At 48.7% G+C, this 19,800-nt stretch overlaps 1 protein-coding gene across 1 annotated transcript in view; it reads left to right on the top strand.

Annotated features, from left to right (window-relative positions):
- The window catches only part of NRXN3 (neurexin 3), a 403,334-nt gene extending 384,439 nt beyond the window's left edge, over nt 1-18,895 (top strand). The window contains 1 exon segment of the mRNA XM_075614646.1: nt 16,728-18,895. Coding sequence (XP_075470761.1) covers nt 16,728-17,671 — 944 coding nt within the window. The 3' untranslated portion in view covers nt 17,672-18,895.
- The last annotated feature ends 905 nt before the right edge of the window (nt 18,896-19,800 follow it).

The raw sequence follows: 19,800 nt of genomic DNA, 5'->3' as shown, positions 1-19,800 counted from the left end.
ACTTTTTTTTACCCACCATAACCTAAATGACAGTGGTGATTACCCAGTCTAGTCTCGAACCTGCTAGCCATTAAGACCAGCCTCACACTGATGATACCCATCAAGGTTGAAACATGTCTGTGAGTGGGTCTAATGGCTTTGCATCTCATCCCAGCCTCTGTCTAAAAGCTGTGTTTAAAACAGCATGCATTGGCTTGAGGATTGGCTTGTGTAATACGAGCTTGAGACAAAGGGTGGCACTGAGTGCTCATTTGCATGTCATTTCCCAGAATCCCTTGCTGCAGTGGAAGCGCTGTATGCTGGGTGACAATGGGGAAAGACAGGGTTGCAGACCTGTCTAAGACATGCAAATGAACATACAGTAATATTTACAATTGCTATATATATATATATATATATATATATATATATATATATATATATATATATATATATATATATAATCAAAAAATAAATAGATGATACCGTTCTGTGGCTAACGAAATGCTTTTATTTGTGCGAGCTTTCGAGATACACTGATCTCTTCTTCCGGCGATGTTACAATGAATGAAGCAAGGATAACTTAAAAACAGTGTCTCTTGGAATGTTATCTGTGCTTGTCCTTCCCCCGGTGTGGATGTGTTTTATGGCTAGAGGTGTCAAAGGGTAACTGAAAGCAAGTGAAGAAAGAGTGTGTATGTGTATCAGTGTGAATAAAAATGAATGGAGAGCCCACAGTATATACAGTGCTTTACACAAGGTGTGTGTGGAGTGAGAGGGATATAAATGGTGTGGGTGGGTGTGGAAATGTGAGAGTTTGTAGCACAACTAAAAGTGTGTGTGGATACTATGTGGTCTCTATTGGTGTATATGGATGGAAAAATAAGGAGTATTAGTATGTGTGAGAGACAGCTGTGTGTGCATACATATAGCACAGTATGTACAGACATGGCCTTTAGCGCTCATGGGAAGAGAGTTCGCTAGTGTCTGTACATACTGTGCTATATGTATGCACACACAGCTGTCTCTCACACATACTAATACTCCTTATTTTTTTATCCATATACACCAATAGGGACCACATAGTATCCACACACACTTTTAGTTGTGCTACAAACTCTCACATTTCCACACCCACCCACACCATTTATATCCCTCTCACTCCACACACACCTTGTGTAGAGCACTGTTTATACTGTGGGCTCTCCATTCATTTTTATTCACACTGATACACATACACACTCTTTCTTCACTTGCTTTCAGTTACCCTTTGACACCTCTAGCCATAAAACACATCCACACGGGGGAAGGACCAGCACAGATAACATTCCAAGAGACACTGTTTTTAAGTTATCCTTGCTTCATTCATTGTAACATCGCCGGAAGAAGAGATCAGTGTATCTCGAAAGCTCGCACAAATAAAAGCATTTCGTTAGCCACAGAACGGTATCATCTATTTATTTTTTGATTATTGAAGCTCGGCTAACACGGTACTGATACCTCTACATATATATATATATATATATATATATATATATATATATATATATATATATATATATATATATATATACACACACACAGTGGTCGACAAATCACCAAAAAATCTACTCGCCAAACAAAAAAATCAACTCGCCACCTAGTACCACACGTGTGCTGCTTGGGCCAATAGGAACTCGCCACGATGTTAAATCCACTCGCCCGGGGCGTGCAAATGTATAGGTTTGTCGAACACTGTATGTATGTATATATATATATATATATATATATATATATATATATATATATATATATATATATATATATATACACATTTAGCAATTTGGGCTTCTTTAATAAAGATTTGATAGCCCTGTAATCAGCCACAGGACCGCTGCTTTCTTAAATGCCACGTGGGGATACTGGTTAATTAAATATTCATCTTGATGATTTAATATTTACCCACTTATGTTAAGTTTACAGTGACTGCGCCCCTTGTAGTGAGCATATAGACACTGCTCTCTGCATCAGTCACCCCTAAAAAAAATCTGGGTGAACTTCTAAGCAGCTCCGTGTCCCATCACTTGTTCTTGGAACAGCCATATCCCGTTGTTTCCTTCACATGGATCCCGTCCCGTACACTTACCTGTGATTGAGATTTGTCTGCCAACCGGCATCTCTCACAACATCATATAACAGTCTGTAGCTGTGCTGTTTGTACCCAAGTCCCATATTTGCAATGTCTTTATCTCCTCCTCTCTCAAATTGCCCTCCCTGGAAGACCGACTCACTCATTTGGAGCGACGTTGCCTCATTGGAAGGCGGTCTCTCCCATCTGCAGTGACCCTGGCTCATTGGCGTTACCCATTCCAATGAACCATGTCCGCGTAGACTTTCATGAATTCCACTTACTGGTACTTGGCAGAAAGCTGAAATCTTGGGATCCCCCTGTTTGGCAAAGATGAAACTAAGGTAGGCCGTCAGACCCCCGGGAAAACCAGGGAAGCAATAAGGTTGACTCGTTCTGGCAGCCAGTAGAAACAAGAACATTCCGGCTTTTTATTGGTGAGGCCGGCCGCCATGTTTCTCTGTTTGGTTTTTTCTTCAAACCCGGCAAGAAAAACTACAAACTTCCCAAATAAGAATTTGGGGAACTGGGTTGTCCCTGAAGCAGAACATAGCACCGTTCAGTTCCAGGGAACCCCTGAGGGGGTAAATAAATCCTAGTAAGGAGAACCTGCTGCCCATGTGCGCTGCTCAGATGTCTGCTCTGTGGCTCCACACTCATCTCACAAGTTCATAATGCAATTCTTCATTTATTGTAACAGCCAAGGACAGAGGAAGAAGAACGTTTCAGGTCCCATATGGACCTTTCAACCAGACGAAAGGTCCATCTGGGACCTGAAACGTTGTTCTTCCTCTGTTCTGGGCTTTCACATTAAATGGAGAATGACATTACGAACGTGTGAGTAGAGATGTACTTGGTACCTCTGTCCTAGAGGAGACCTGCACTGTGTATCTCTGTCCTAGAGGAGACCTGCACTTTGTATCTCTGTCCTAGAGGAGATCTGCACTTTGTATCTCTGTCCTAGAGGAGACCTGCACGTTGTACCTCTGTCCTAGAGGAGACCTGCACGTTGTATCTCTGTCCCAGAGGAAATCTGCACGTTGTACCTCTGTCCTAGAGGAGACCTGCACTTTGTACCTCTGTTCTAGAGGAGACCTGCACGTTGTACCTCTGTCCTAGAGGAGACCTGCACTTTGTACCTCTGTCCTAGAGGAGACCTGCACTTTGTACCTCTGTCCTAGAGGAGACCTGCACTTTGTACCTCTGTCCTAGAGGAGACCTGCACTTTGTACCTCTGTCCTAGAGGAGACCTGCACTTTGTATCTCTGTCCTAGAGGAGACCTGCCCTCTGTACCTCTGTCCTAGAGGAGACCTGCACGTTGTACCTCCGTCCTAGAGGAGACCTGCACGTTGTACCTCCGTCCTAGAGGAGACCTGCACGTTGTACCTCCGTCCTAGAGGAGACCTGCACTTTGTAACTCTGTCCTAGAGGAGACCTGCACGTTGTACCTCTGTCCTAGAGGAGACCTGCACTTTGTACCTCTGTCCTAGAGGAGACCTGCACTTTGTACCTCTGTCCTAGAGGAGACCTGCACTTTGTACCTCTGTCCTAGAGGAGACCTGCACTTTGTACCTCTGTCCTAGAGGAGACCTGCACTTTGTACCTCTGTCCTAGAGGAGACCTCCCCTGTGTACCTCTGTCCTAGAGGAGACCTGCACTTTGTACCTCTGTCCCAGAGGAGACCTGCACGTTGTACCTCTGTCCTAGAGGAGACCTGCACGTTGTACCTCTGTCCTAGAGGAGACCTGCACTTTGTACCTCTGTCCTAGAGGAGACCTGCACGTTGTACCTCTGTCCCAGAGGAGACCTGCACTTTGTACCTCTGACCTAGAGGAGACCTGCACTTTGTACCTCTGTCCTAGAGGAGACCTGCACGTTGTACCTCTGTCCTAGAGGAGACCTGCACGTTGTACCTCTGTCCTAGAGGAGACCTGCACAGTGTACCTCTGTCCTAGAGGAGACCTGCACGTTGTACCTCTGTCCTAGAGGAGACCTGCACTTTGTACCTCTGACCTAGAGGAGACCTGCACTTTGTACCTCTGACCTAGAGGAGACCTGCACTTTGTACCTCTGTCCTAGAGGAGACCTGCACGTTGTACCTCTGTCCTAGAGGAGACCTGCACGTTGTACCTCTGTCCTACAGGAGATCGGCACTTTGAGGAATGTGTTTGTCAGTGTTGTGTTGGCTGCACGAGCCAGAATCTCCTCGCCAGAGGCTGTTTCCCCGCACTTTGAAACTGTCCGCACTCATCTCCCAATTTTCTTGTCTGCCATAGGCGAAAAGGTTTAAATTCCAGGTGCATTATAGCCGGCAAAGTGATGCCCAACTGGTCTTCTCCAAGTGGGGGAAAAGTGCAGTTCAATATCCGTCTGAGTCCTGTAATCTGGGATGAGTAACAAAGCAGTTCTTTGGGATTTCTCAGTAGTCGCCACTTTTAAGAATCTTCAGAAATAATATTTCACATCATTATTTCACCGTAACCGCAGCTAATCTTTTCCAGGGGATTTCACACCGAATCAGGAGGAAAAATACATAGCCAAAATAGCCAAAAGCAAACTGAACTGAAGTCTTCCAGCTGCAAAACTGGCACAAAAACAGATCACCGGATTTATTAGTCAAGAAAACCTTACTGGATTTAATTGGGGTTGTTTTCCTTTGGGCTTTGCAGCCACGGACGACAAATATCCTCCTTTTTCTGCAACTTCAAGCCCTTCAGTGGCAGCGGTGGCTGCGATAAGCTGAACTTTGTGGTTTGTTGCAGGTCCTCTGTGGCAGTGAAGCAGTTAAGGTAACAAAATAGAGCACGTTGCAAGATGTTCAAATCCACACTGCATGGCATCTAGTCACATAACATGACCAGGTAACCCGGAATGGAAGAGGAACCCCTGAGGCCATGTTCCCAAGGTATTTTGGGATGAGGAAGCCGTAAGAGAGGTGTGTGCTGTAGTGTGGAATTGTACACAGGGCCCCTCCGCAGGTGCAGCAGCATCTCCATCTAGATATAAAGGATAAGGCGGGGGTGGGGGGTGGCAGTGATATTAAAGCTATGCAGACCCATTGTGAAATCTCTAGTGTGACCAGCTAGGGACGACGGATCTCACTGAACTGATCTGACTGACATTCCCCTTTCAGTATTGGATCCACAATGTGTGGCTTTGTGTCCCTTAAGCATTTGCTTTTAGTGATGGAAATTGGCTGTGGGACCCCAAAATAAGTCTGGCATTTTTATGGAGCCATGGGGTGTCTGTTCCTGCTCGTCTGATCCCCTTTTGAAGCTTTACAGGTAATGCACAATACCCACAGCAATGCCAGCTTGTGGTTAAATACATTGTAACACTCCAGGGTTCCCTGGTCCGTGGCTGGTCCTCTCCTCGCGGTTTATGGAAGCAGTATTTGGTTCCTCTCGGATGGTTTTGCTCCTGTAGGTTGGGACGTAGCTGTAGTGACTTGCCCCATTTCTTTGTGCCAGGTTTTAAACCGTTCAGTCCTAGATGGAACGGCCATTGTAATGCAATAATGAGAGAATCCCAATTAGGCTGCTCATTATTTCTTGTGCCAGGTGAGAGAAACACTGAGGAACCCCTGGGATCTGCTCTATAGATCTCCCATAGAACTGAACATGTAACTTTGCATAGATTGCAATGGGGTCACGGTTCAGACTGATGGTGGTTTAATAATGGCTTTGTTGTGCGAGACATAGGCATTAGCTATAGTTATATTTGGGGCTGTGGTAATTGAACAACTGTCAGGGTTTCTTATCACTAGAAATGACAATGGATCAATGTATGAACTACAGCGGAAGAACTGGTGGGGGGTGCATTAGCTGAGGTGGGGGGTGCATTAGCCGAGGTGGGGGTTGCATTAGCCGAGGTGGGGGTTGCATTAGCCGAGGTGGGGGTTGCATTATCCGAGGTGGGGGTTCATTAGCCAAGGTGGGGGAGTGCATTAGCCGAGGTGGGGGTTGCATTAGCCGAGGTGAGGGTGCATTAGCCGAGGTGGGGGTTGCATTAGCCGAGGTGGGGGTTGCATTAGCCGAGGTGGGGGTGCATTAGCCGAGGTGGGGGTTGCATTAGCCGAGGTGAGGGTGCATTAGCCGAGGTGGGGGTTGCATTAGCCGAGGTGGGGGTTGCATTAGCCGAGGTGGGGGTTGCATTATCCGAGGTGGGGGTTCATTAGCCGAGGTGGGGGTTGCATTAGCCGAGGTGAGGGTGCATTAGCCGAGGTGGGGGTTGCATTAGCCGAGGTGGGGGTTGCATTAGCCGAGGTGGGGGTGCATTAGCCGAGGTGGGGGTTGCATTAGCCGAGGTGAGGGTGCATTAGCCGAGGTGGGGGTTGCATTAGCCGAGGTGGGGGTTGCATTAGCCGAGGTGGGGGTGCATTAGCCGAGGTGGGGGTGCATTTGCCGGGGGGGGGGATTAGCAGCGCTGTGTGACTTGAGGCATCAGGATAGGTGTCAGTGTAAAGGCAGAGTTATACCAGATTTACAGAAACGTAGAAACAGACAATAACCGCAGATAAGAAACGCTCGCCCCACTTTCCTACATGTTGTGACTAATACCAGGGCGGTTTCAGGGATATGTTACAGTGTATCATGCCCAATGTTGCAGGTCAGATTAGTGGATGCTGTATAGCAGGAGTAGGTGCAGACTGGCAGTGCGCATGGGTAGGACAGTGCAGCAGATACTGCAGAGGCCGAGAGCAGCTCCATCAGGGCTGCATGTCAGTTCTGTAACAGGTCATCAGGCCGCAGGATTACAGGATTATGCAGCATTAACCGGACTGTCCGCCAGGGTGGATGCCGTTGTCAGTCCAAGAACTAACAATGAGGTACCTGCCCCTCGCAGGCTGCACATCAGTGTCAGCATGAGCCATGTCCGCAGTGTTTGTATGTGTGTACAGGACATACTGCAGCCCTCTGATTTAACCTCTTCACTACCACGGGTGCAAGCATTTTGCTGCTGGGGCTTCTGGCTGTGGAGGTGCTAACCCCGCTTACATTAGATTGGGAGACTTTCCTATAAGTTAGTACAGGGTCATGTAAAGTCTGCTTCAGTCTGACCAGTAAACAGACCTAGTCTGCAAACATTTCCCAGCCCTGTTTTGCATCCACAAGCTGCGTAGTGATAAAGTATAGCGATATTACTATGCGGGAACATGCCAGGTCCTCCCTTTCATGGTTGGGGAAAGCCTCATTCTAACAGCTCAAATGTGCCAAATACAGTCAAGATACTCTCATTGGGGGTATATACTGCTTCCGGTCCTCTTGCCCCGTTGCCCCCTCCCTCCCTAGCTTGCTGTGATCTTTTTTTTAATTTTATTTTCTACTTTCCCTAAATGCAACTTTCAGCATGCACTGACGTCCTGCAGCCACGGAACTCGCCCACGGCCGATCTGAGCCGTTCTTGTTAGTTATTCTGTTTATTTCTCATGCACAGACAGACAGCCTAGACATAGCACCGCGCATCGCGAGCCCACGGTCATGTCCGGCGCTTACGGCCACTGTACATTTTGCGCCTTGAAGGTGCAATCTCCCAGTAAAATATTTTGAGAAAAATGCACAGAATCAAAGAAATAGAAAAAATGACTATTCTAAAACAATGTGTTATATGTATTTAATCAATGACCATGTTTGATACTTTCCATCGCACCCGCCTGTGGGACGTTGCACCCGTCAGGGACGGAGGTAAAAGACGTGACCACCTACAAAAACCACAACTAAATCTGTATTTTAAACGAAAGTATCATGGATTGCACCTTCAGGGCAGGTTGCACGCAATGCAAAACTGCAATGAGGCGGAACCGAGGAAGCCAATAAATTGATCATTAATAAGGGATAACGGGGTCCCTCTCTCCTGCAGTCTGTATGTGCATCGGGCTGTCCATTTAGAAACCGTGTGAAACATTCCCCATGTTTCAGCCTCAAAAGACTGGCTCCTTTTCTCCCCTGTGGAAATGGTGTTTTTTCCCCCCATGTGATTTCTATTTGCCGATGTAATTCTTCTCCGATACACTGCCCTTTATTTGATGCGTGGTTTGGTTCCAACCGTCTGCCCATCCCTGCATTAAACTGAACCGCAGAATATCCTGTCATTTTTTTATGGGTTCTACATAGGAACAACTTTAGCTGACCTGTCTTACTGATCCCATCCCTATGCCCTCCCATTGCATTTACAATGTATTCCCCACTTTGTCCATGATGTAGCACAGATAACCCTTGTGATGTCATAGCAAATGCTTCACCATGTGTGACCTGCTCTTGGGTTTGGAAGTACCACCCTTCCCTTTGCAAGCGCACACCTTTCTCTCTGACCGGCAGCTAAAACTGTTCCAAGGACCACCATAAAAGTTTTGAACCCCCCGAGCCCATCCCTGTGGTGACTTTGAATGAATTTCGCTCTGCTCTTCGTATTAACCTTCGCTCTCATTTTATTTCCATTTCTATAACTTTTTTAGTAGAAGAAAAAAAAAGCCATATTTTGGGGGTATTTTTTGATGAACATTATGCTGTCTGCTGTTTTTCTTGCTTCTGTTTTGATATGGATCTGACTCTTCTGGTGGGTGGTGGAGGAGGAGATTTGCATGTCGGACAAGTTGCAGTTTAGGGTTTGTAACATTTCTATGTGTTTAGAGTTTTGCTTTTTCTTTTTCTAGATGGGCATGCAAATGTTCATTTTGTTTGTTTTTTTTTGTTTTTTTTTGTTTTGTATATTGCCTGTCCCTTCTTTACAGCCAGAAGCTCAAAAGCTGCTAGATCACTTCGTAATGCCTTATCATGGACATGGCACCTGGCACACACCCTCGGCCTTCTCATTTTCATCAAATGTCTAGTATCCTCATAGATTTGACCACTTCCCAACACCCTTACCACTCACCCTGTCACCTCTTACCTCCTCACTCCCCTCTCTATTCCATCCATTAGATTCCCCCCTACCCCCCCCCCCCCCACCCCCCAAAAATGATTGATTAACTCCCTAAAGAAAAGCAAAACAAAGCAAATTGGTAGATAATAACCGACACACAAAAAAACAAGTATCTGAAACTGATACCCAAGTGAATTTCCAATATAACAAGGCAAAATTGGATCCAGATATACTGGTTATTTTTTCCAGTTTGAATATATGTCCAAAAAAAGCAAAATTCTAAAAAAAATAACTAAAAAATAATAAGTTTAAAAAAAAAGTTATCTGCGCAGGGTTATGTTTTTATCTGTTCTGTTTTATTTTTTGTTTTGGTTTTTTTTTTTTTTGGTTATTTTTATTACTATTAATTTCAAAGATCTAGAGAGAACTAAAAGTGGAAAAAAAATTCTAGTAAAACAGCGACAGAGGAAAAAAAAATAAAAAAAAACCCAAGTGCGACAAATGTTATGGTGAAGGCTTTTTCTCTTTGTGTTGTCGTGCTGAGTTTCTGTGTTTGTCGCCTTTCCTGTGTCATCCTTTGTCGTTAAAAAAAGAATAATAATAATAATATATATATATATATACAGCTGAGTTACAGAACCAGATTACAAGTCATTTTACTCAAGTGGTTTGGTTTTTTTTTTTTTGGTAAGGAAAGTATTAAAAAGACAAAGGGAAACTAGCAAACAGTTGAATGAGAAGAATGTGTTAGATTTGACATTCTTACGCAACTTTGTTTTGTAAATTTTTTTTACATGCCAAAAAACATGCGGGCAATATGAGGAGTGTAAGTGACCGGCACAGTAACGTACTTATTTACTTCTAATTCTGCACTTTTTTTGTCCCGTGATATATTTTTGGTTCTCATTTTTTATGCTTTTTTGGTTGGGATTCTTTATTTCAGTTGCTTTTAATTTCCTTACCGTTCCTTTTTTTTTTCTGTGATATCGGTGATTTTAACATATAATTTCTTTGCGTTTGCTGTGCTCCTTTTGAGGTTTTGGGTTCTTTATTTTGCCTTTTGGGTGGGGGGGGGGGGAATGTTTTCTTCAATGTTTCACTGTTATTTCGACTCTGTGGTGTGATCTGGTTTTATTAATGGGCCCTTCCATCATTCCCTCTAGTTCCAGTTGCCCAAAAGTAACTAACTAGTTATTTAATTACTGCTGCAGGAAAGGGGGGATATATCACAGGAGGGTCCCACCCTTTCCAGGTATATGGTTCCAGCCACACTAGAAATTCAATGTAAACCCAATTCCTGCCCATTCCTCCAGTAAGAATACAGCTCATTGGTACTCTCAAGTCAGAGGTATATATTGTTTATGAACCGAAAATGACTGAACTATTATCTGGCAGCATTGGACCACATGACCGTTGATTTTGGTAGAATGCTCCCCCCACCTATAAGGGGGTAACGTGTACAGAGGGTCTCTGCACGAATCTGCTGTCGCTGCTTTAGTGTCTGCGTTCCGTGTTAGAAACCTGGTTTATACTGTACATGTGATTATAATGGCGACATGGTAATGAATACGTCCCAGAATCGGATGCGTGTCCAGTATATTGCTCTCTCTTGCTCGAGTCCTCGCCTCACTCACTGATGCAGGCAGTAAAATACCCCCATACTCTGGCACTGTGAGTCATGGATAATACAGTGTGGGGATCCCACTTCCAGGAGCCTCTGCTCTAGCCATGCCATCGGCCTCCTTAACATCTGGAGGCCGTTTCAGGCCTTCCCCGTCTGATTACATGGATTATCTAGATGTGTGAGGCTGATGAAGAGGCAAGTGCACAGCCAGGCACACTGCCATGAAAGTGCAGTGTCCCAGTCACAGTCTCCTACATGTAGCTTGCACTTAGTCCACATAACAGCCCAGCGGTATGCCCAGGCAGCGGTATGCCCAGGCAGCGGTATGCTTATGCCCAGGCAGCGGTATGCCCAGGCAGCGGTATGCCCAGGCAGTGGTATGCTTATGCCAAGGCAGCGGTATGCTTATGCCAAGGCAGCGGTATGCTCAGGTAGCGGTATGCCCAGGCAGCGGTATGCTTATGCCCAAGCAGCGGTATGCCCAGGCAGCGGTATGCCCAGGCAGCTGTATGCTTATGCCAAGGCAGCGGTATGCCCAGGCAGTGGTATGCTCAGGTAGCGTTATACTTATGCCAAGGCAGTGGTATGCCCAGGCAGCGGTATGCCCAGGCAGCGGTATGCTTATGCCAAGGCAGCGGTATGCCCAGGCAGTGGTATGCTTATGCCAAGGCAGCGGTATGCCCAGGCAGCGGTATGCACAGGCAGCGGTATGCCCAGGCAGCGGTATGCCCAGGCAGTGGTATGCTTATGCCAAGGCAGCGGTATGCTCAGGCAGTGGTATGCTTATGCCAAGGCAGCGGTATGCCCAGGCAGTGGTATGCTCAGGTAGCGGTATGCTTATGCCCAGGCAGCGGTATGCCCAGGCAGCGGTATGCCCAGGCAGCGGTATGCCCAGGCAGCGGTATGCTCAGGTAGCGGTATGCTTATGCCCAGGCAGCGGTATGCCCAGGCAGCGGTATGCTCAGGCTGCGGTATGCCCAGGCAGCGGTATGCTTATGCCCAGGCAGCGGTATGCCCAGGCAGCAGTATGCTCAGGTAGCGTTATGCTCATGCCCAGGCAGCGGTATGCCCAGGCAGCGGTATGCTCATGCCCAGGCACCGGTATGCTCAGGCAGCGGTATGCCCAGGCAGCGGTATGCCCAGGCAGCGGTATGCCCAGGCAGCGGTATGCCCAGGCAGCGGTATGCTCATTCTCAGTCAGCGGTATGCCCAGGCAGCGGTATGCTCAGGCAGCGGTATGCCCAGGCAGCGGTATGCCCAGGCAGCGGTATGCTCGTTCTCAGTCAGCGGTATGCCCAGGCAGCGGTATGCCCAGGCAGCGGTATGCCCAGGCAGCGGTATGCCCAGGCAGCGGTATGCCCAGGCAGCGGTATGATCAGGCAGCGGTATGCTCAGGCAGCGGTATGCTCAGGCAGCGGTATGCCCAGGCAGCGGTATGCCCAGGCAGCGGTATGCCCAGGCAGCGGTATGCCCAGGCAGCGGTATGCTCAGGCAGCGGTATGCTCAGGCAGCGGTATGCTCATGCCCAGGCAGCGATATGCTCAGGCAGCAGTATGCCCAGGCAGCGGTATGCCCAGGCAGCGGTATGCCCAGGCAGCGGTATGCCCAGGCAGCGGTATGCTCAGGCAGCGGTATGCCCAGGCAGCGGTATGCCCAGGCAGCGGTATGCTCAGGCAGCGGTATGCTCAGGCCGCGGTATGCCCAGGCAGCGGTATGCTCAGGGCGCGGTATGCTTAGGCAGCGGTATGCCCAGGCAGCGGTATGCCCAGGCAGCGGTATGCTCAGGCAGCGGTATGCTCATGCCCAGGCAGCGGTATGCTCAGGTAGCGGTATGCTCAGGCTGCGGTATGCTCAGGCAGCGGTATGCCCAGGCAGCGGTATGCCCAGGCAGCGGTATGCTCAGGCAGCGGTATGCCCAGGCAGCGGTATGCCCAGGCAGCGGTATGCTCAGGCAGCGGTATGCCCAGGCAGCGGTATGCCCAGGCAGCGGTATGCCCAGTCAGCGGTATGCTCAGGCAGCGGTATGCCCAGGCAGCGGTATGCCCAGGCAGCGGTATGCTCAGGCAGCGGTATGCTCAGGCAGCGGTATGCCCAGGCAGCGGTATGCCCAGGCAGCGGTATGCCCAGGCAGCGGTATGCCCAGGCAGCGGTATGCCCAGGAAGCGGTATGCCCAGGCAGCGGTATGCTCAGGCAGCGGTATGCTCAGGCAGCGGTATGCCCAGGCAGCGGTATGCCCAGGCAGCGGTATGCCCAGGCAGCGGTATGCCCAGGCAGCGGTATGCCCAGGCAGCGGTATGCCCAGGCAGCGGTATGCCCAGGCAGCGGTATGCCCAGGCAGCGGTATGCCCAGGCAGCGGTATGCTCATTCTCAGTCAGCGGTATGCCCAGGCAGCGGTATGCCCAGGCAGCGGTATGCTCATTCTCAGTCAGCGGTATGCCCAGGCAGCGGTATGCTCATTTTCAGTCAGCGGTATGCCCAGGCAGCGGTATGCTCATTCTCAGTCAGCGGTATGCCCAGGCAGCGGTATGCCCAGGCAGCGGTATGCTCATGCTCAGGCAGCGGTATGCTCAGGCCGCGGTATGCTCAGGCAGCGGTATGCTCAGGCAGCGGTATGCCCAGGCAGCGGTATGCCCAGGCAGCGGTATGCCCAGGCAGCGGTATGCTCAGGCAGCGGTATGCTCAGGCCGCGGTATGCCCAGGCAGCGGTATGCTCAGGGCGCGGTATGCTTAGGCAGCGGTATGCCCAGGCAGCGGTATGCCCAGGCAGCGGTATGCTCAGGCAGCGGTATGCTCATGCCCAGGCAGCGGTATGCTCAGGTAGCGGTATGCTCAGGCTGCGGTATGCTCAGGCAGCGGTATGCCCAGGCAGCGGTATGCCCAGGCAGCGGTATGCTCAGGCAGCGGTATGCCCAGGCAGCGGTATGCCCAGGCAGCGGTATGCTCAGGCAGCGGTATGCCCAGGCAGCGGTATGCCCAGGCAGCGGTATGCCCAGTCAGCGGTATGCTCAGGCAGCGGTATGCCCAGGCAGCGGTATGCCCAGGCAGCGGTATGCCCAGGCAGCGGTATGCCCAGGCAGCGGTATGCTCAGGCAGCGGTATGCCCAGGCAGCGGTATGCCCAGGCAGCGGTATGCCCAGGCAGCGGTATGCCCAGGCAGCGGTATGCTCAGGCAGTGGTATGCCCAGGCAGCGGTATGCCCAGGCAGCGGTATGCTCAGGCAGCGGTATGCTCAGGCAGCGGTATGCCCAGGCAGCGGTATGCCCAGGCAGCGGTATGCCCAGGCAGCGGTATGCCCAGGCAGCGGTATGTCCAGGCAGCGGTATGCCCAGGCAGCGGTATGCCCAGGCAGCGGTATGCCCAGGCAGCGGTATGCTCATTCTCAGTCAGCGGTATGCCCAGGCAGCGGTATGCCCAGGCAGCGGTATGCTCATTCTCAGTCAGCGGTATGCCCAGGCAGCGGTATGCTCATTTTCAGTCAGCGGTATGCCCAGGCAGCGGTATGCTCATTCTCAGTCAGCGGTATGCCCAGGCAGCGGTATGCCCAGGCAGCGGTATGCTCATGCTCAGGCAGCGGTATGCTCAGGCAGCGGTATGCTCAGGCAGCGGTATGCTCAGGCAGCGGTATGCTCAGGGCGCGGTATGCTCAGGCAGCGGTATGCCCAGGCAGCGGTATGCCCAGGCAGCGGTATGCCCAGGCAGCGGTATGCCCAGGCAGCGGTATGCCCAGGCAGCGGTATGCCCAGGCAGCGGTATGCTCAGGGCGCGGTATGCCCAGGCAGCGGTATGCCCAGGCAGCGTTATGCTTATGCCCTGGCAGCGGTATGCTCAGGCAGCGGTATGCTCAGGGCGCGGTATGCTCAGGCAGCGGTATGCCCAGGCAGCGGTATGCTCAGGCAGCGGTATGCCCAGGCAGCGATATGCCCAGGCAGCGGTATGCTCAGGCAGCGGTATGCTCAGGCAGCGGTATGCTCATGCCCAGGCAGCGGTATGCTCAGGCAGCAGTATGCCCAGGCCGCGGTATGCCCAGGCCGCGGTATGCCCAGGCAGCGGTATGCTCAGGCAGCGGTATGCTCATGCCCAGGCAGCGGTATGCCCAGGCCGCGGTATGCCCAGGCAGCGGTATGCTCAGGCAGCGGTATGCTCATGCCCAGGCAGCGGTATGCCCAGGCAGCGGTATGCCCAGGCCGCGGTATGCCCAGGCCGCGGTATGCCCAGGCAGCGGTATGCTCAGGCAGCGGTATGCTCATGCCCAGGCAGCGGTATGCCCAGGCCGCGGTATGCCCAGGCAGCGGTATGCTCAGGCAGCGGTATGCTCATGCCCAGGCAGCGGTATGCTCAGGCAGCGGTATGCCCAGGCTGCGGTATGCCCAGGCCGCGGTATGCCCAGGCAGCGGTATGCCCAGGCAGCGGTATGCCCAGGCAGCGGTATGCCCAGGCAGCGGCATGCCAAGGCAGCGGTATGCTTATACCCAGGCCGCGGTATGCCCAGGCTGCGGTATGCCCAGGCCGCGGTGTGCCCAGGCCGCGAGCTGCAGGTGGTATGATGGAGCTGCTGAGGAATGTTTACGTTGTGAGCCTTATTGTGTGTACACCACAGATGGGACATTAACAATGCAGATAAAGGATAATTAACCAGTCCCCATGTGGCCTAAAGGGACAATATAAACCAAAGAAGGAGTCCTGGATTCTCTAAAAAAACAGACTAAAGAGGCGCACATCTTTTGCACCCGTTGATCCTTCTCTTTCACACTGCAGCACCCTCCTTAACCCTTGTCACCCCAGGGTGCTTCCTATTACACTCAAATAGCTCCCAGTGGAAGACAGATTAATATGTGGTTGAAGTGTATTACTGAGAATGATGTTGCCTTAGGATAGGAACCTTAGGATTTTACAATGACATTTATAAAGCTGTGTTTGTAACAGTGTAGTTGTAAATGTAACACTGTACTGGTAATTAGATCATTCCTTTCCGTTTCTAGCCAGTTTTATAGTCATTTAAAGTGGCAATCCTTCCCCAAAACATATTTTGTAAAAGCTTGCCTGTGCTGGACCCCAAAACCTTTGACGTCCGGGGACCCAGAGATATTTGTGTTTTTTTGTGTTAAACACTGGCATAAAAACACTACAAATATAGCCCAGGGTCACCAATAGAAAGTCACAATGTTGCAGGAAGAGCAGGTGATTTTTGTGCTTTGTAAAATTAGCACATAAGGAGTAATATCTGAGAGCCAAGGGGGGGGGGGGGGGGGTCCTTGGACTTTGGGGTGCCATGACTCAGCTGATCCCTTTAGCCTGGTACATGTGATTAAACCATTTAATCCTGTGGATTGCTGCTTTAGTTACCTATAAACGGTTAGTATGACAGAGAAATTGGTGATATAAATAAGAATTCACTGCAGGGGGAAAAGTCTGAGAAACAGGGAATTAGCAACATTAAATGTATCTTTTTGCCAATTGGGTCTGCCTTGGATGGTGTTCTTTGAATTACAAAGATGTAATTGTGCATCACAATCTGCTCCAATCACTAGCATGGAATGACACAGCATGCAGATAACCTCACGTGGTCACTTGCTTTGCCGGCACTTGTACTGAATGAAGTACAAATGGTATACAGTACAGTCACTCATTGCTTGAGAGTACCTTCTGAGCTGTCCATGGTGCTGCCCAAATACTCTCACAAATAAAAAGGATAAGAGAGTTTAGGTTCAGATGGCGGCTAATCTCCGAGTTACAGTATATTAGTTTTATCTGTAAGGGCCTTCCCAATGGCAGTTCTCTGATAGAGAAAGACTTTTACTGTCTATGTTCATTTGAAATAGATGCAGAAATAGGAAAAATGAACAGAATAAAAAAGTTGATATTTTGAGTCAGGAAGGAGCTATCTTGAAGCTGTGATGTAATTTCCCGATAGGAAGCGGCCATGATGTGTCCCCACAGTGCACCAGGCTCTACTTTCCCCTCCATTGTCCAGTTAAGCCAATAAACTGTACACAGGTGCCCCCGATAGCCACTCCTCGCCACACTCATAAGTCAGTAACCCAGCTGGAACAGCCTCACTCAGCCCGCCAGCACACTGCTTTAGTATGTGCAAAAATTCATCACTAACCTTGTTTTTTTCTCTCCCTTTTTTTGTTTTGTGTCTCTCCACCCCAGGAGGTGAATTAGTTATTCCTGTCCTTGTAGAGGATCCTTTAGATATCCCTCCTATAGCTACACGTGCACCTTCCATCACTCTCCCCCCTACCTTCCAACCACTCCTCACCATAATTGAGACCACCAAAGATTCCCTGTCTGTGACCCCTGAGGCGGGGTTACCTTGCTTGTCGGACCAAGGCAGCGATGGTTGTGATGATGATGATGATGATGATGATGATGATGATGGCTTGGTGATATCTGGGTATGGCTCAGGGGAAACCTTTGACTCTAACCTGCCCCCTACCGATGATGAAGATTTTTACACCACCCTCTCCTTGGTAACAGATAAGAGCCTTTCCACATCATTCTTCGATGGTGGCTTCAAATCACAGGCGCCCAAATGGGGATCAAAGGACTTTAGACCTAACAAAGTCTCCGAACCTGGTAGGACTTCTACCACAAGTTTGCCCCCTGAGTTGGTACGCTCCACGTCTTCATCTGTGATGGTGCCCATGGTGCCAGCTGGCAAAATGAATAACCATGAGCACAAACCCCAGCCTGATATAGTCTTGCTACCGTTGCCCACTGCCTACGACCTAGACAGCACCAAGCGCAGGAGTCCGCTAATAACAACCCCCATGTTCCGTAATGTGCCCACAGCAAACCCCACGATGCCGGGAAGCAGACGGGTCCCGGGGGCTTCTGAGGTGGTCCGAGAGTCCAGCAGCACGACGGGGATGGTCGTCGGCATTGTGGCAGCCGCTGCCCTCTGCATCCTGATCCTCCTGTACGCCATGTACAAGTACAGAAACAGGGACGAGGGATCTTACCAGGTGGACGAGACGCGGAATTACATCAGCAACTCCGCGCAGAGCAACGGGGCTCTGGTGAAGGAAAAGCAGCACAGCTCAAAGGGCGGCCACAAGAAGCACACAAATAAGGACAAGGAGTATTATGTGTAAAAATGAATAATAATCATATATGTAATCAAAACAAATACACAGATAAGAGAACAAAAAACTGCAACGGCAAAACGTTCATTGCTATTGATGTATAGATATATAAATACCTGCAGACGGTAGCAGCAGCGTAGAACGATCAAGGAATGGAGCGTTGGTCGCCATGAGCCACAGGCACGAGCGAGAGAGAGCTGTTACTGTTCCTTCAACGCTGGAGACGGCTAACTTTCTGCGCAACTGTAACATAAAGCACACTTATCATTTTGTTTGCCCGAGAAGGCAAAAAAAGAAATATATATATATAAATATATATACAGTACATACAAAAGAGAAAGTTTGGTGAGCTCCAGTTGAGCGGTTCCAGGGCTCTCTCCTCCAGCTCTGCAGATTCAGCGCACCGCCACTCCGAGAGAGCCTTAAAATACTAACGTGAGATAAAAAAAACTATATCCGCGACTGAACTGAATCAATGCTTTTCTTTCATTTATTATTCACATGTTTGTTTTAACCGTTTTTTTTTTTTTTGGTTTTGTTTGGGGGGGGGTGGAAGGGGGTTCCCTTTTTTTTTTTTAAACTCAAGTAACTTTATTTCTAACACTACATGGCCAAACCTAGCCATGTACAGCCAAGGAACTGTCGAATCTGTGTACAATATCAGACCGAGTGAGCGGGTGCGTGCGCGTGTGTCTGTGTGTCGCGTGATCGTAGATAAAGACTGTTGCCATATTAAGATATCATGGTGTGTTCTCTTTACATATCAGGTTGTGGTGTCTATAAAACATATTGGTTGCAGTATGTTTCAACTAAAACACAAAAACTATACGGGATAGAGGAACGGAGAGAGACGAGTCTGTCCTGTGTGTGTGTGTATATGCAGAACTCGATCACACAGCAGAAACCTTCTATGTAATTACAGCCAAACAGGAACAACTGAAAGTGAGCTGGAAACGGACAAGAAAAACAAAAAAAAAAAACTCCCCGGGGAGGAGAAAATACCGGAGACTTTTTTTTTTCTTGGCGTTCTGGTTTTGTGACTTCCTGCGATGCATGCAAAAAAAACTCGAAAAAATAACGTATTTAAAAACAAAAAAACAAAAACGGGACCTGACGTTAAATGGATAAGACGAGTCTGTTTGATGGGACGGAAATTGTGACAACTTTAAAACCAACACACGAAAAAAGGTCACAGAAGCCAAAATGTGTCATTAAACGGAATGAGTAACAAAATATATTGTTTGCTTTTTCATACAAAAAAAAACAAAGTACATGTGGAATGTTTTCTAAATTAGGATCCTTCTCCGTTTTGCCTTTTTATTTAAGAATTGAAAGAAGAAAAAAAACAATTAATCAAATAAAGATACTTTGTCACAGATGAATTTAACAGAGAATTTTACTAATAGTAGAATATATATATATATATATATATATATACATATATAAATATAAATATGCAGAGATATTTATTGAAATGACTGGTTTGTGTTTCTTGGTACAGGAGTGTATTTTGTTACCAGAAAAGTAATTCTTTGTTGTTAACCCCTTCACTGCCCGCAGCGAGGAGGCAAAAGGTGCATTCACTTTTAATAATTTAATAAAGTTCTCCCGCTTTCTATTCACTGCTTTTCTTTTTACTCAACGCCCACCTTTTATTATTTATTTATTTATTTTTGCAGAGGAATTGCAGTCTTCTCTGGGAGAGACAGGGTTAAAGCAGGAGTAACCTCCAACCCAGCACTTTTCTTATTCCTAGAAATGTAATAAAGAAGGTTTTACGGGGGGGGGGGTAGAGGCGGGGTAATATATTCTCTCACCAGCACGAGCGTATATATATCCCAAAACCAGGGGTAGGCAACTCCAGTCCTCAAGGGCCACTAACAGGATATCCCTGCTTCAGCACAGGCCACTGATTGAGCAACCTGTGCTGAAGCAGGGATATCCTGAAAACATGACCTGCTCGTGGCCCTTTAGGACTGGAGTTGTACCTCTCGCTGTTTTTCGTGTCACTAAGTTGGAGTCAGTCTCACTGGGGTTTTTTTTAGCATCATCATTCTGTTAAAATGCTCCTTTTTTGGGGGGGTCTCACTGGTTTTATGTATCCTCTGGTAACCTGCCGTGCTGCAGTAGGGGAGAGG

The sequence above is a fragment of the Ascaphus truei genome, chromosome 9 (assembly GCF_040206685.1).
Source record: "Ascaphus truei isolate aAscTru1 chromosome 9, aAscTru1.hap1, whole genome shotgun sequence".
Lineage (NCBI taxonomy): Eukaryota > Metazoa > Chordata > Amphibia > Anura > Ascaphidae > Ascaphus > Ascaphus truei.
Note: the sequence above shows the minus strand (reverse complement) of the source record. Positions and strands in the feature narration are given on the sequence as shown.